The 16,649-nt window shown below is 41.4% G+C and overlaps 1 protein-coding gene across 3 annotated transcripts in view; it reads right to left on the bottom strand.

Annotated features, from left to right (window-relative positions):
• The window catches only part of nrp2b (neuropilin 2b), a 216,114-nt gene that overhangs the window by 184,248 nt on the left and 15,217 nt on the right, over window positions 1-16,649 (bottom strand). For all 3 annotated transcript variants that reach the window (XM_045212068.1, XM_041868869.2, XM_041868870.2), the window contains exon 2: window positions 16,407-16,584. In XM_045212068.1, the coding sequence (XP_045068003.1) occupies window positions 16,407-16,584 (178 nt within the window). The remainder of the gene's footprint in view (window positions 1-16,406; window positions 16,585-16,649) is intronic.

The raw sequence follows: 16,649 nt of genomic DNA, 5'->3' as shown, positions 1-16,649 counted from the left end.
AATACACTACTCTATATAATAAACTACCATATATAATACACTACCCTATAAAATGCACTACCATATATAATACACTACCCTATATAATGCACTACCCTATATAATGCACTACCCTATATAATACACTACCCTATATAATACACTACCCTATATAATGCACTACCCTATATAATACACAACCCTATATAATACACTACCCTATATACTACACCTATATAATACACTACTCTATATAATGCACTACCATATATAATACACTACCCTATAAAATGCACTACCATATATAATACACTACCCTATATAATGCACTACCATATATAATACACTACCCTATAAAATGCACTACCCTATATAATACACTACTCTGTATAATACACTACCCTTTATAATACACTACTCTATATAATACACGACCCTATATACTACACCTATATAATACACTACCCTATATAATACACTACCCTATATAATAAACTACTCTATATAATACACTACCCTATATACTACACCTATATAATACACTACCCTATATACTACACCTATATAATACACTACCCTATATAATGCACTACCCTATATAATGCACTACCCTATATAATACACTACTCTATATAATACACTACCCTATATAATACACGACCCTATATAATGCACTACATTATATAATACACTACATAATACACTACCTATATAATACAATACCCTATATACTACACCTATATAATACACTACCCTATATAATACACTACCCTATATAATGCACTACCCTATATAATACACTACCCTATATAATGCACTACCCTATATAATACACGACCCTATATAATACACTACCCTATATAATACACTACCCTATATACTACACCTATATAATACACTACCCTATATAATACACTACCCTATATAATGCACTACCCTATATAATACACTACCCTATATAATGCACTTATATAATACACTAACCTATATAATACACTACCCCATATAATACACTACCCTATATAATGCACTTATATAATACACTAACCTATATAATACACTACCCTATATAATACACTACCCTATATAATGCACTACCCTATATAATACACTACCCTATATACTACACCTATATAATACACTACCCTATATAATACACTACCCTATATTATACACTACCCTATATAATACACTACCCTATATAATACACTACCCTATATCATACACCTATATAATACACTACCCTATATAATACACCTATATAATACACTACCCTATATAATACACTACCCTATATAATACACGTATATAATACACTACCCTATATAATGCACCTAAATAATACACTACCCTATATAATGCACCTATATAATACACTACCCTATATAATACACTACCCTATATACTACACTACCCTATATAATGCACTACCCTATATAATACACCTATATAATACACTACCCTATATAATACACTACCCTATATAATACACCTATATACTACACTACCCTATCTAATACACTACCCTATATAATGCACCTATATAATACACTACCCTATATAATACACTACCCTATATAATACACTACCCTATATAATATACTACAATATTTAATACACTACCATATATAATATACTACCCTATATAATGCACCTATATAATACACTACCCTATATAATACACCACTCTATATAATACACTATCCTATATAATACACTACCCTATATAATACACTACTCTGTATAATACACTACCCTTTATAATACACTACTCTATATAATACACTACCCTATATACTACACCTATATAATACACTACCCTATATAATACACTACCCTATATAATACACTACTCTATATAATACACTACCCTATATACTACACCTATATAATACACTACCCTATATAATGCACTACCCTATATAATACACTACCCTATATAATACACTACTCTATATAATACACTACCCTATATAATACACGACCCTATATAATGCACTACGTTATATAATACACTACATAATACACTACCTATATAATACACTACCCTATATAATACACTACACTATATAATGCACCTATATAATACACTACCCTATATAATGCACCTATATAATACACTACCCTATATAATACACTACTCTATATAATTCACTACCCTATATACTACACCTATATAATACACTACCCTATATAATACACTACCCTATATAATGCACTACCCTATATAATACACTACCCTATATAATGCACTTATATAATACACTACCCTATATAATACACTGCCCTATATAATACACTACCCTATATAATATACTACAATATTTAATACACTACCATATATAATATACTACCCTATATAATGCACCTATATATATATATATTATATAATGCACCTATATAATACACTACCCTATATAATACACTACCCTATATAATGCACTACCCTATATAATACACTACCCTATATACTACACCTATATAATACACTACCCTATATAATACACTACCCTATATTATACACTACCCTATATTATACACTACCCTATATAATACACTACCCTATATCATACACCTATATAATACACTACCCTATATAATACACCTATATAATACACTACCCTATATAATACACTACCCTATATAATACACCTATATAATACACTACCCTATATAATACACTACCCTATATAATGCACCTATATAATACACTACCCTATATAATGCACCTATATAATACACTACCCTATATAATACACTACCGTGTATACTACACTACCCTATATAATGCACTACCCTATATAATACACCTATATAATACACTACCCTATATAATACACTACCCTATATAATACACCTATATACTACACTACCCTATCTAATACACTACCCTATATAATACACCTATATACTACACTACCATATTTAATACACTACCATATATAATGCACCTATATAATACACTACCCTATATAATACACCACTCTATATAATACACTATCCTATATAATACACTATCCTATATAATACACTACCCTATATAATACACTACCCTATATAATACATTACCTTGTTTAGTGAATAGTGTGTCATTTGCCCTATGCTGGAGTATACCAGCTCTTCTGACTGTGTCTAGTGCTGTACCTCGCAGCCTGCTACACAAACACAGAGAGGGCATATATACACACACACACACACACACACACACACATACACAACGAGGGCTAGCTCAGTCCTTTAGTCCATGTGGTTATAATGATAATGCAAGACCACAGGCAGCTGTTATCTGTCCACAGCTGGAACTTTCTCTCTCTCTGCCTCTCTCTCTCTCTCTCTCTCTCTCTCTCTCTCTCTCTCTCTCTCTCTCTCTCTCTCTCTCTCTCTCCCCTCTCTCTCTCTCCCCCTCTCTCTCTCTCTCCTCTCTCTCTCTCTCTCTCTCTCTCTCTCTCTCTCTCTCTCTCTCTCTCTCTCTCTCTCTCTCTCCCTCTCCCTCTCCCTCTCTCTCTCTCTCTCCCTCTCTCTCTCTCTCTCTCTCTCTCCTTACTCCGGGGCCCTCTTTGTCACATCTTATCTGTCACCTCAGACATGATGTCACAACAGGAACAACACAACCTGTCAAGGCCTGCAGCATCAGAGACATCATGTTTACTGTACTGCACTGTAACGTAATGTACTGTAAATGCTGTACTAGAGACAGCATGTATATTTACAGTGTGTGTACTGTACTGTAGACCAGAGGATTTGAGCACAGCAGAACAACAGTTCTTAATCCAAAGGGCAAATAGACTCTCACCACTGTACATTCTGCTAACACACTGTCATCATAGATAGACTCTCACCACAGTAGCTGTTAAAGAGCTGAGGTGAGAACACTATGTACATACTGAGAGATAGTAACCACTGTACACACTGAGAGATAGTAACCACTGTACACACACAGAGATAGTAACCACTGTACACACTGAGAGATAGTAACCACTGTACACACACAGAGATAGTTATCACTGTACACACTGAGAGATAGTAACCACTGTACACACACAGAGATAGTAACCACTGTACACACACAGAGATAGTAACCACTGTACACACTGAGAGATAGTAACCACTGTACACACTGAGAGATAGTAACCACTTGTACACACTGAGAGATAGTAACCACTGTACACACTGAGAGATAGTAACCACTGTACACACTGAGAGATAGTAACCACTGTACACACACATAGATAGTAACCACTGTACACACTGAGAGATAGTAACCACTGTACACACTGAGAGATAGTAACCACTGTACACACACAGAGATAGTAACCACTGTACACACACAGAGATAGTAACCACTGTACACACACAGAGATAGTAACCGCTGTACACACACAGAGATAGTAACCACTGTACACACACAGAGATAGTAACCACTGTACACACACATAGATAGTAACCACTGTACACACTGAGAGATAGTAACCACTGTACACACTGAGAGATAGTAACCACTGTACACACACAGAGATAGTAACCACTGTACACACACAGAGATAGTAACCACTGTACACACACAGAGATAGTAACCGCTGTACACACACAGAGATAGTAACCACTGTACACAAACAGAGATAGTAACCACTGTACACACACAGAGATAGTAACCTCTGTACACACACACAGAGATAGTAACCACTGTACACACACACAGAGATAGTAACCACTGTACACACTGAGAGATAGTAACCACTGTACACACACAGAGATAGTAACCACTGTACACACACAGAGATAGTAACCACTGTACACACACAGAGATAGTAACCACTGTACACACACACTGAGATAGTAACCACTGTACACACACAGAGATAGTAACCACTGTACACACTGAGAGATAGTAACCACTGTACACACACAGAGATAGTAACCACACAGGAGAGCAGTAATACATTTGACACATCATGACCTCCACCTTCTAGACACACACACACACACACACACACACACACACACACACACACACACACACACACACACACACACACACACACACACACACACACACACACACACACACACACACACACTTATGCAGAGTGACTTACAGTTAGTGAGTGCATACATTTTTCATACTGGCCCCCCGTGGGAAATGAACCCACAACCCTGGCGTTGCAAGTGCCATGCTCTACCAACTGAGCTACACAGGACACACACAGACTGTATGCTTCTGTCATATGAATAGAGAGAGAGAGAGAGAGAGAGAGAGTGGGAGGGAGAGAGAGAGAGAGCGAGAGAGAGAGAGAGAGAGAGAGAGAGAGAGAGAGAGAGAGAGAGAGAGAGAGAGGGAGGGAGAGAGAGAGAGAGCGAGAGAGAGAGAGAGAGAGAGAGAGAGAGAGAGAGAGAGAGAGAGAGAGAGAGAGAGAGAGAGAGAGAGAGATCTGTGGATTTGCTGATTACATTTGATCATGACCATCATCATCATTCTACCTCTTATTATAGTTGTTTAACCTATTTATAACCAGGGGGCTCTCCGTAGGCAGTCATACTGCATGCCTGTGTGTGTGTGTGTGTGTGTGTGTGTGTGTGTGTGTGTGTGTGTGAGAGAGTGTCCTATACACTGCAGGAGCTAGGGGCAGGAAGGGGCTTCTAGCCTGTCATGTTGATTTGAGCTGAGCTCATATCCCCGGTGGGACCCTGACTCTGCACTTTGACTGAGCAGCTGTGTGAGCAGAACGTGCAGCAGTAGAGAGATCTAAAGGAGGAGGAACAGATCAGAGCTGCCACCTCCTATCACCCGGAGTCCAGCCACATTGCTTCTGCACTTGAAGACTGAAGATACCTTCTCTCCTGACTGCTAAGACGCTGCACCTGTGTGTGTGTGTGTGTGTGTGTGTGTGTGTGTGTGTGTGTGTGTCAGCGTTAGTTCTCTCTAATCAGAGGGAAACAGTTTATATTGAACTGCTGCTGGATACAGGGGTGTTGTGTGTGGATATAGTTATGGATACAGGGTGTTGTGTGTGGATATAGATATGGATACAGGGTGTTGTGTGTGGATATAGATATGGATACAGGGTGTTGTGTGTGGATATAGATATGGATACAGGGTGTTGTGTGTGGATATAGATATGGATACAGGGTGTTGTGTGTGGATATAGATATGGATACAGGGTGTTGTGTGTGGATATAGATATGGATACAGGGTGTTGTGTGTGGATATAGATATGGATACAGGGTGTTGTGTGTGGATATAGATATGGATACAGGGGTGTTGTGTGTGGATATAGATATGGATACAGGGTGTTGTGTGTGGATATAGATATGGATACAGGGTGTTGTGTGTGGATATAGATATGGATACAGGGTGTTGTGTGTGGATACAGATATAAATAACACAGTGTTGACAGAGACTGTACAATGAGAGGGCTGCTGCTCTGCTACGATGGCAACTTGTGTGCCTGTCATCAGTCTGCTCCATAATCATAAGCCTGTTTGACATCTGACGGAAAACAGACTTGAACCTGCAGCGCTTTAAGTATCTACGGCACTTAGCTGCCAATCCAGAAGCCTCACAGCCTCAAAGCCTCAAAATCTCACAGCCTCACTGACTCACAGACTTACAGACTTACAGCCTCAAAGCCTCAAAATCTCACAGCCTCACTGCCTCACAGACTCACAGCCTTACAGACTTACAGACTCACAGCCTCACAGCCTCACAGACTTACAGACTCACAGCCTCACAGCCTCACTGCCTCACAGCCTCACAGCCTCACAGCCTCACAGCCTCACAGCCTCACTGCCTCACAGCCTCACAGCCTCACAGCCTCACAGCCTCACAGCCAGAGGAGATATACAGAGAGACTGTGTTACCTGTAGTTCTGTCTGGATCAGTCTAGTGAGGTAGGAGTTGGTGAGGTGCAGACCACAGGAAGATAGACTATGAAACACCATGAGTTGTTCACTCATTACGTAAATGACTGAGACATATTCTGCCATAGTCTGACTCACCTTCTACCATGTTCCCACCAGCCCACTGAGTCGACCACAACATGATATGAAGGAGGAAAGTGGAACAGGAAACTAAAATCCTGATGCCTGCTAAGTTAAGTTTCCTCCCCCTTCCTCCTCCTCCTCCTCCCCCTCCTCCTCCTCCTCCTCCTCCTCCTCCTCCTCCTCCTCCTCCTCCTCCTCCTCCTCTACCCTCTGTCCTGACCTCTCTCTTCTTTATGAAGCCCTTCTTTGATGAGTGTTAAGTGGAAGATGTGTCGCATGGGACAAGATGAGACAGGATGAGACAGGATGAGACAGGATCAGACAGGATGAGACAGGATCAGACAGGATATTCCGGTGACTGACTAAACCCCTGACAGTGGCCCCTCGCAGTGACACTTAGAAGGCAGAGGTGAGGAGGGCACAGACACCATGTCTACAGACCTTGGAGGGCACAGACACCATGTCTACATACCTTGTTCCCTATCTAGTGCACTACTTTAGACCAGTTCCCTATATAGTGCACTACTTTAGACCAGTTCCCTATATAGTGCACTACTATAGGCCAGTTCCCTATATAGTGCACTACTTTAGACCAGTTCCATATATAGTGCACTACTTTAGACCAGTTCCCTATATAGTGCACTACTTTAGACCAGTTCCCTATATAGTGCACTACTTTACACCAGTTCCCTATCTAGTGCACTACTTTAGACCAGTTCCCTATATAGTGCACTACTTTACACCAGTTCCCTATATAGTGCACTACTTTAAACCAGTCCCATATATAGTGCACTACTTTACACCAGTTCCATATATAGTGCACTTCTTTAGGCCAGTTCCCTATATAGTGCACTACTTTACACCTGTTCCCTATATAGTGCACTACTTTAGACCAGTTCCCTATATAGTGCACTACTTTAGACCAGTTCCCTATCTAGTGCACTACTTTAGACCAGTTCCCTGTATAGTGCACTACTTTAGACCAGTTCCCTATATAGTGCACTACTTTAGACCAGTTCCCTATATAGTGCACTACTTTAGACCAGTTCCCTATCTAGTGCACTACTTTAGACCAGTTCCCTATATAGTGCACTACTTTAGACCAGTTCCCTATATAGTGCACTACTTTAGACCAGTTCCCTATATAGTGCACTACTTTAGACCAGTTCCCTATATAGTGCACTACTTTAAACCAGTTCCCTATCTAGTGCACTACTTTAGACCAGTTCCCTATATAGTGCACTACTTTAGACCAGTTCCCTATATAGTGCACTACTTTAGACCAGTTCCCTATATAGTGCACTACTTTAGACCAGTTCTCTATCTAGTGCACTACTTTAGACCAGTTCCCCATATAGTGCACTACTTTACACCAGTTCCCTATCTAGTGCACTACTTTAGACCAGTTCCCTATATAGTGCACTACTTTACACCAGTTCCCTATATAGTGCACTACTTTAAACCAGTCCCATATATAGTGCACTACTTTACACCAGTTCCATATATAGTGCACTTCTTTAGGCCAGTTCCCTATATAGTGCACTACTTTACACCAGTTCCCTATATAGTGCACTACTTTAGACCAGTTCCCTATCTAGTGCACTACTTTAGACCAGTTCCATATATAGTGCACTACTTTAGACCAGTTCCCTATCTAGTGCACTACTTTAGACCAGTTCCCTATATAGTGCACTACTTTAGACCAGTTCCCTATATAGTGCACTACTTTAGACCAGTTCCCTATATAGTGCACTACTTTAGACCAGTTCCCTATATAGTGCACTACTTTAAACCAGTTCCCTATCTAGTGCACTACTTTAGACCAGTTCCCTATATAGTGCACTACTTTAGACCAGTTCCCTATATAGTGCACTACTTTAGACCAGTTCCCTATATAGTGCACTACTTTAGACCAGTTCCCTATCTAGTGCACTACTTTAGACCAGTTCCCTATATAGTGCACTACTTTACACCAGTTCCCTATCTAGTGCACTACTTTAGACCAGTTCCCTATATAGTGCACTACTTTACACCAGTTCCCTATATAGTGCACTACTTTAAACCAGTCCCATATATAGTGCACTACTTTACACCAGTTCCATATATAGTGCACTTCTTTAGGCCAGTTCCCTATATAGTGCACTACTTTACACCAGTTCCCTATATAGTGCACTACTTTAGACCAGTTCCCTATCTAGTGCACTACTTTAGACCAGTTCCATATATAGTGCACTACTTTAGACCAGTTCCCTATCTAGTGCACTACTTTAGACCAGTTCCCTATATAGTGCACTACTTTAGACCAGTTCCCTGTATAGTGCACTACTTTAGACCAGTTCCCTATCTAGTGCACTACTTTAGACCAGTTCCCTGTATAGTGCACTACTTTAGACCAGTTCCCTATATAGTGCACTACTTTAGACCAGTTCCCTATATAGTGCACTACTTTAGACCAGTTCCCTATATAGTGCACTACTTTAGACCAGTTCCCTATATAGTGCACTACTTTACACCAGTTCCCTATATAGTGCACTACTTTAGACCAGTTCCCTATATAGTGCACTACTTTAGACCAGTTCCTTATATAGTGCACTACTTTAGACCAGTTCCTTATATAGTGCACTACTTTAGACCAGTTCCCTATATAGTGCACTACTTTAGACCAGTTCCCTGTATAGTGCACTACTTTACACCAGTTCCCTATATAGTGCACTACTTTAGACCAGTTCCCTATCTAGTGCACTACTTTAGACCAGTTCCCTATCTAGTGCACTACTTTAGACCAGGGTCCATACCGTGTGTTGTCTCAGAGAGCTGATATGAGGGCAGCAGCTGTGTTCTGTGCTAGCAGATACACACACACAGGTTCGTGGAGGGACCTACTGCTGGGAGGCATACTGCTCACACACAGGAAGTGACTATACAGCCATTATAATGTTATGAGGCCAGCCAGGAAGTGACTATACAGCCATTATAATGTTATGAGGCTAGCCAGGAAGTGACTATACAGCCATTATAATGTTATGAGGCTAGCCAGGAAGTGACTATACAGCCATTATAATGTTATAAGGCTAGCCAGGAAGTGACTATACAGCCATTATAATGTAGACAGGCCATGTGATATGAATGAATACTGAATGTCCTGTGGTGAGATTTACTTGGTAACATACTGAATGAAGGGATATTTACTTGGTAACATACTGAATGTCCTGTGGTGAGATTTACTTGGTAACATACTGAATGTCCTGTGGTGAGATTTACTTGGTAACATACTGAATGTCCTGTGGTGAGATTTACTTGGTAACATACTGAATGTCCTGTGGTGAGATTTACTTGGTAACATACTGAATGTCCTGTGGTGATATTTACTTGGTAACATACTGAATGAAGGGATATTTATTTGGTAACATACTGAATGTCCTGTAGGGAGATTTACTTTACATTTACATTTTAGTCATTTAGCAGACGCTCTTATCCAGAGCGACTTACAGTTAGTGAGTGAATACATTATTATTTTATTTTTCATACTGGAATCGAACCCACAACCCTGGCGTTGCAAACGCCATGCTCTACCAACTGAGCTACATCCCTGCCGGCCATTCCCTCCCCCCTCCCTGGATGACGCTGGGCCAATTGTGCGCCGCCCCATGGGTCTCCCGGTCGCGGCCGGCTACAACAGAGCCTGGATTCTAACCAGGATCTCTAGTGGCACAGCGTCGTCCTTAGACCACTGCGCCACTCGGGAGAAGAGTTACTTGGTAACATACTGAATGTCGTCTAGGGAGATTTACTTGGTAACATACTGAATGTCCTGTGGTGAGATTTACTTGGTAACATACTGAATGTCCTGTAGTGAGATTTACTTGGTAACATACTGAATGTCCTGTGGTGAGATTTACTTGGTAACATACTGAATGTCCTGTAGTGAGATTTACTTGGTAACATACTGAATGTCCTGTGGTGAGATTTACTTGGTAACATACTGAATGTCCTGTGGTGAGATTTACTTGGTAACATACTGAATGTCCTGTGGTGAGATTTACTTGGTAACATACTGAATGTCCTGTGGTGAGATTTACTTGGTAACATACTGAATGTCCTGTGGTGAGATTTACTTGGTAACATACTGAATGTCCTGTGGTGAGATTTACTTGGTAACATACTGAATGTCCTGTGGTGAGATTTACTTGGTAACATACTGAATGTCCTGTGGTGAGATTTACTTGGTAACATACTGAACGTCCTGTGGTGAGATTTACTTGGTAACATACTGAATGTCCTGTAGTGAGATTTACTTGGTAACATACTGAATGTCCTGTGGTGAGATTTACTTGGTAAAATACTGAATGTCCTGTGGTGAGATTTACTTGGTAACATACTGAATGTCCTGTGGTGAGATTTACTTGGTAACATACTGAATGTCCTGTGGTGAGATTTACTTGGTAACATACTGAATGTCCTGTGGTGAGATTTACTTGGTAACATACAGAATGTCCTCTAAAGAGTTGTAAAGTAGGAGAGAAAAACTCCGAAACCACTCTCACTCTACCGTATCTATCTCTAGTATATCCCTTGTCCCCCCCTTCGGCAAATCACATCATGACTGTATAATCCTAGCATTGACAAGATAAAAACCTTTGTGAAGGTTCGCTGCTTCCCCAATCAAAAGCCCTGGATTAACACTGAGGTTGGCGCTAAGCTAAAGGACAGGGTTACCACACACAGGGCTGTCGCCTACGGCTGAGGACAGGAACAAGTACAGGAAGTCCCGCTACCACCTCCGCAGAGTCATCAGACGAGCAAAACGACAATATAGGCCGATAGCTCCCTGCTATCCAGGACCTCTATATCAGGACAGCCCAGTCCCTCACTGGGGCCGAGCTCCCTGCTATCCAGGACCTCTATATCAGGACAGCCCAGTCCCTTACTGGGGCCGATAGCTCCCTGCTATCCAGGACCTCTATATCAGGACAGCCCAGTCCCTCACTGGGGCCGATAGCTCCCTGCTATCCAGGACCTCTATATCAGGACAGCCCAGTCCCTCACTGGGGCCGAGCTCCCTGCTATCCAGGACCTCTATATCAGGACAGCCCAGTCCCTTACTGGGGCCGAGCTGCCTGCTATCCAGGACCTCTATATCAGGACAGCCCAGTCCCTCACTGGGGCCGAGCTCCCTGCTATACAGGACCTCTATATCAGGCGGTGACTCCAGCCACAACAAGCCATAGACTGTTCTCTCTGCTGCCGCACGGCAAGCGGTACCGGAGCAACAAGTCTGACACCAATAGGCTCCTGAACAGCTTCTATCCCCAAGCCATAAGACTGTTAAATAGTTAACAAAATGGCTACACGGACTATCTGAGTTGACCCTTCTATTTTATTTTTGCACTGTCTCTATGCACACTCACACACTCACTGTATTCACACTCACTCACACTGACACTCCAACACACACACACACACACACACTTCATTTGCTCACACACACACACACAACACGCACACGCATTCATACTGACTCTACACACACACACACACACACACACACTCACATACAATCATTACATACGCTGCTGCTGCTCTGTTTATCATATATCCTGATGCCTACTCACCTTATCCCTATACATATATTTTTTTTTTATGGCCTTATTTCTATTACAGTATATTGGATGACTGTCATTCATATTCCATTCACCCAGTTCAATGTAACATCGATAGGTTTAGGCTACTACATGATACTAGAATTTTCCCTCTACCCATCACGAGGTTGCTACAGCCTAGCTTACAAATGAACGTTTACAACGTAGGTGCACACAGGTCGAGAGACAAATGTGAGTAATCAAGGTGACAGACAGTGACACATTCAACACCGCCTGGCACACTCTGGCCTGCATCTAGCTGATCTAGGGTGTAATCATTAGTCCAAACAGTTGCAAACGAGAGTTTCTATTGGACAAATTAGTTCCGTTTGCTTCCGTTTAAGAAATGTTTTTCAATAGAATCGGTCGGAATGAATACACCCCTGATCACACGCAAACACAGTTAACTTTCATAGCAGCCACATACAAACAGCATGATCATTTTGCTTATTGTATAATTCCTTCTCGCATCTACACACTCTCCTCATCTAACATTTTCCCTTCGCTTGTGGACTTCAGGTGAACAACACATCAGCTGTCTGTGACCAGGCGAAAAAACCTTTCCAAGCCAAACCTTCATATCACAGCCTACATTGTTGTCACCATATTAGCTAACGTCATAGCTAGTCAACATAGCTACTAGAACTAACGCGTTAGTAAACCCACTATCATCATGCAGTACAGTGCACAGTCAGCAAGCAGTTTAGCAGTTACACCGGTGGGCCCCGGTGGCAATAAATTAATACAACCAAAAGCTTACCTCGACTTGGAAGAGTTCCAGTGTTGGATAGTCATAGCCAGCTAGCTAACAGCATCCCTCTCTGTTTGAGCCGCCTGTTTGAGTAGGCTAAACTAGCTAGCTGCATTTGCTAGCTAATTAAGTGAAAGTGAATGTTTTTTTTTTACATATACGAAATATCTCTCTCTCTCTCTGTTGCTTCTCCTTCATTTTTAAAGAAATGTATTTGTTCAAAACTGTTCAACTATTGTATTTCTCTCTCTTTGAGTCAACTACTCACCACATTTTATACACTGCAGTGCTATCTAGCTGTAGCTTATGCTTTCAGTACTAGATTCATTCTCTGATCCTTTGTTTGGGTGGACATCATGTTAGTTCATGCTGCAAGAGCTCTGATAGGTTGGAGGACGTCCTCTGGAAGTTGTCATAATTACTGTGTAAGTCTATGGAAGGGGGTGAGAACCATGAGCCTCCTAGGTTTTGTATTGAAGTCAATGTACCCAGAGGAGGCCGGAAACTAGCTGTCGTCCAGCTACACAATGGTGCTACCCTACAGTGTGCTGTCGAGGCTACTGTAGACCTTCATTGCAAAACAGTGTGTTTAAATCAATTATTTGGTCAATATATTTAGTATAGTTTTATCTAAAAAACGTTTTAATGTTTCACTATTTTTATTTTTTTGAAATTCACTGAGGAGGATGGTCCTCCCCTTCCTCCTCTGAGGAGACTCCACTGACCACTGTTTATCATATATCCTGATATCTAGTCACCTTACCCCTATCCATATCTAACCCTACCACTTCAGTATCCCTGAACATTGTTAATATGGTATGGAACTGACCCTGTATATAGTCACCTTACCCCTATACATATCTACCTCCATCACTCCAGTATCCCTGCCAGAGGTGGGACAAAGTCATTGTTATGCAAGTCACAAGTAAGTCTCAAGTCTTTGCCCTCGAGTCCCGAGTCAAGTCGAGTCAAAGATGAGGCAAGTCCCAAGTCGAGTCAAAAGTCAAAGCCATCAAGTCTCAAGTCGAGTCCAAAGTCCTACATTTTAGTTTCGAGTCATTTCAAGTCCTCTTAGCAAGCCTTTGCAAGTCATTACAAGTCCTCGTAGCAAGTCTTCTCGAGTCATAAGGCGCAAGTCCAAGTCAAGTCACGAGTCATTGATGTTAAAGTCCAAGTCGAGTTGCAAGTCTTTGTACATTTTGTCGAGTCGAGTCTGAAGTCATCAAATTCATGACTCGAGTCTGACTCGAGTCCAAGTCACATGACTCGAGTCCACACCTCTGATCCCTGCACATTGTTAATATGGTACTGGAACTGACCCTGTATATAGTCACCTTACCCCTATCCATATCTACCTCCATCACTCCAGTATCCCTGCACATTGTTAATATGGTACTGGAACTGACCCTGTATATAGTCACCTTACCCCTATCCATATCTACCTCCATCACTCCAGAATCCCTGCACATTGTTAATATGGTACTGGAACTGACCCTGTATATAGTCACCTTACCCCTATACATATCTACCTCCATCACTCCAGTATCCCTGCACATTGTTAATATGGTACTGGAACTGACCCTGTATATAGTCACCTTACCCCTATACATATCTACCTCCATCACTCCAGAATCCCTGCACATTGTTAATATGGTACTGGAACTGACCCTGTATATAGTCACCTGACCCCTATACATATCTACCTCCATCACTCCAGTATCCCTGCACATTGTTAATATGGTACTGGAACTGACCCTGTATATAGTCACCTGACCCCTATCCATATCTACCTCCACCACTCTGACCCTGTTACTTACTTTCTTGTGTTATTATTTATATTTGTCATGTGTTTTTGTTGTATTTAACTTTTTTTTTATAAATGTTTTATAGTACTACTGATTTTGATTATTTCATTGTTGGGAAAGATTAAGCTAAAAAGGCATTTCACCGTACCAATAAAACGTGAAAGTATAAAATCTGTGTTTCCACCACTCCTCTGAAACGGAAGTGTCTTTCAACAACAGCTGCTAAAAGATTAATGTTCTGATTCCAAAAGACTGTCGGGATGCATCCTGACCCATAAATCTCTCTTTTAGAAACATATTATTGTATTATTGATGGAGTGAACATGTTAATAAATGGCAAAAAGTGTCCAGCGAAGGAGAGAGAGGCTGATGGGATATGACTGGGAATGTTTGTGTCCAAAATGGCACCCTAGACGCTATATAGTGAACTACTTTTGACCAGAGCCCTATGGCCCTTAGGACGCTATTTGGGACACAACCATTGTCTGTCTACATGGTTGGACATTGGTCAATCCCCTTCCCAAAATAATGGACTGTCTGGAATCTGGCTGCACTTCTCTGATTTACCAATAGAGGGTAGAAAAACCAGAACCAACGTCAGGCGCATGGAAAGGAATGATCCCAACACTCCACTGATTCTCCAAAATTCTAGAATTCTGTGTAAATAGGGTTGTTGTTGTTGTTGTTGTTTTTGTTGTTGATGTGGAATTTGATTACAGAGACTTGGGGAATATGGTGTGGGAGATTACAGAGAGATAACTCCAAGACCTTGTTATGAGAGAAATTGAGCCAGAAATAGCAGGGAGCTAGAAATGGTGTGGATCACAGTCCAGATCTCACTGTGGTGTTGGAAATACACAGTACAGATCTCACTGTGGTGTTGGATATACACAGTACTGATCTCACTGTGGTGTTGGAAATACACAGTACAGATCTCACTGTGGTGTTGGATATACACAGTACAGAACTCACTGTGGTGTTGGAAATACACAGTACAGATCTCACAGTGGTGTTGGATATACACAGTACAGATCTCACTGTGGTGTTGGAAATACACAGTACAGATCTCACTGTGGTGTTGGAAATACACAGTACAGTACCTCAGTACCCCCCATTTGGACAGGAAACAACATAAATGTTTTTCTCATTTTCTGTGAATTCCCCAGCACCCCCTCCCTCCCTCCCTCCCTCCCTCCCTCCCTCCCTCCCTCCCTCCCTCCCTCCCTCCCTCCCTCACCTTCTCTCTCTTACCTGCAGTCTAGTTTCTCCAGTTCAAAGTGTGGGTTGAAGTTCAGGACAATACGTTGGGAGGGTTCTGGAGCGGTGATGACCCAGCGACAGTTCTGATGAGGGGGGTACTCCAAAGGGTAACCTGGGGTGGTGATGTACCCGGCGTCGCTGGCATCAAAACGCCCACCACACGTCTCACCTACAGGACAAACAACACAGAGGCTTCAGTCAGAACATGAATTAATAACACCCTTATCTAGTCTA

This window comes from Coregonus clupeaformis, chromosome 40 (genome assembly GCF_020615455.1).
Source record: "Coregonus clupeaformis isolate EN_2021a chromosome 40, ASM2061545v1, whole genome shotgun sequence".
Taxonomy (NCBI): domain Eukaryota; kingdom Metazoa; phylum Chordata; class Actinopteri; order Salmoniformes; family Salmonidae; genus Coregonus; species Coregonus clupeaformis.
This window is presented reverse-complemented; position numbering and strand designations above follow the sequence as displayed.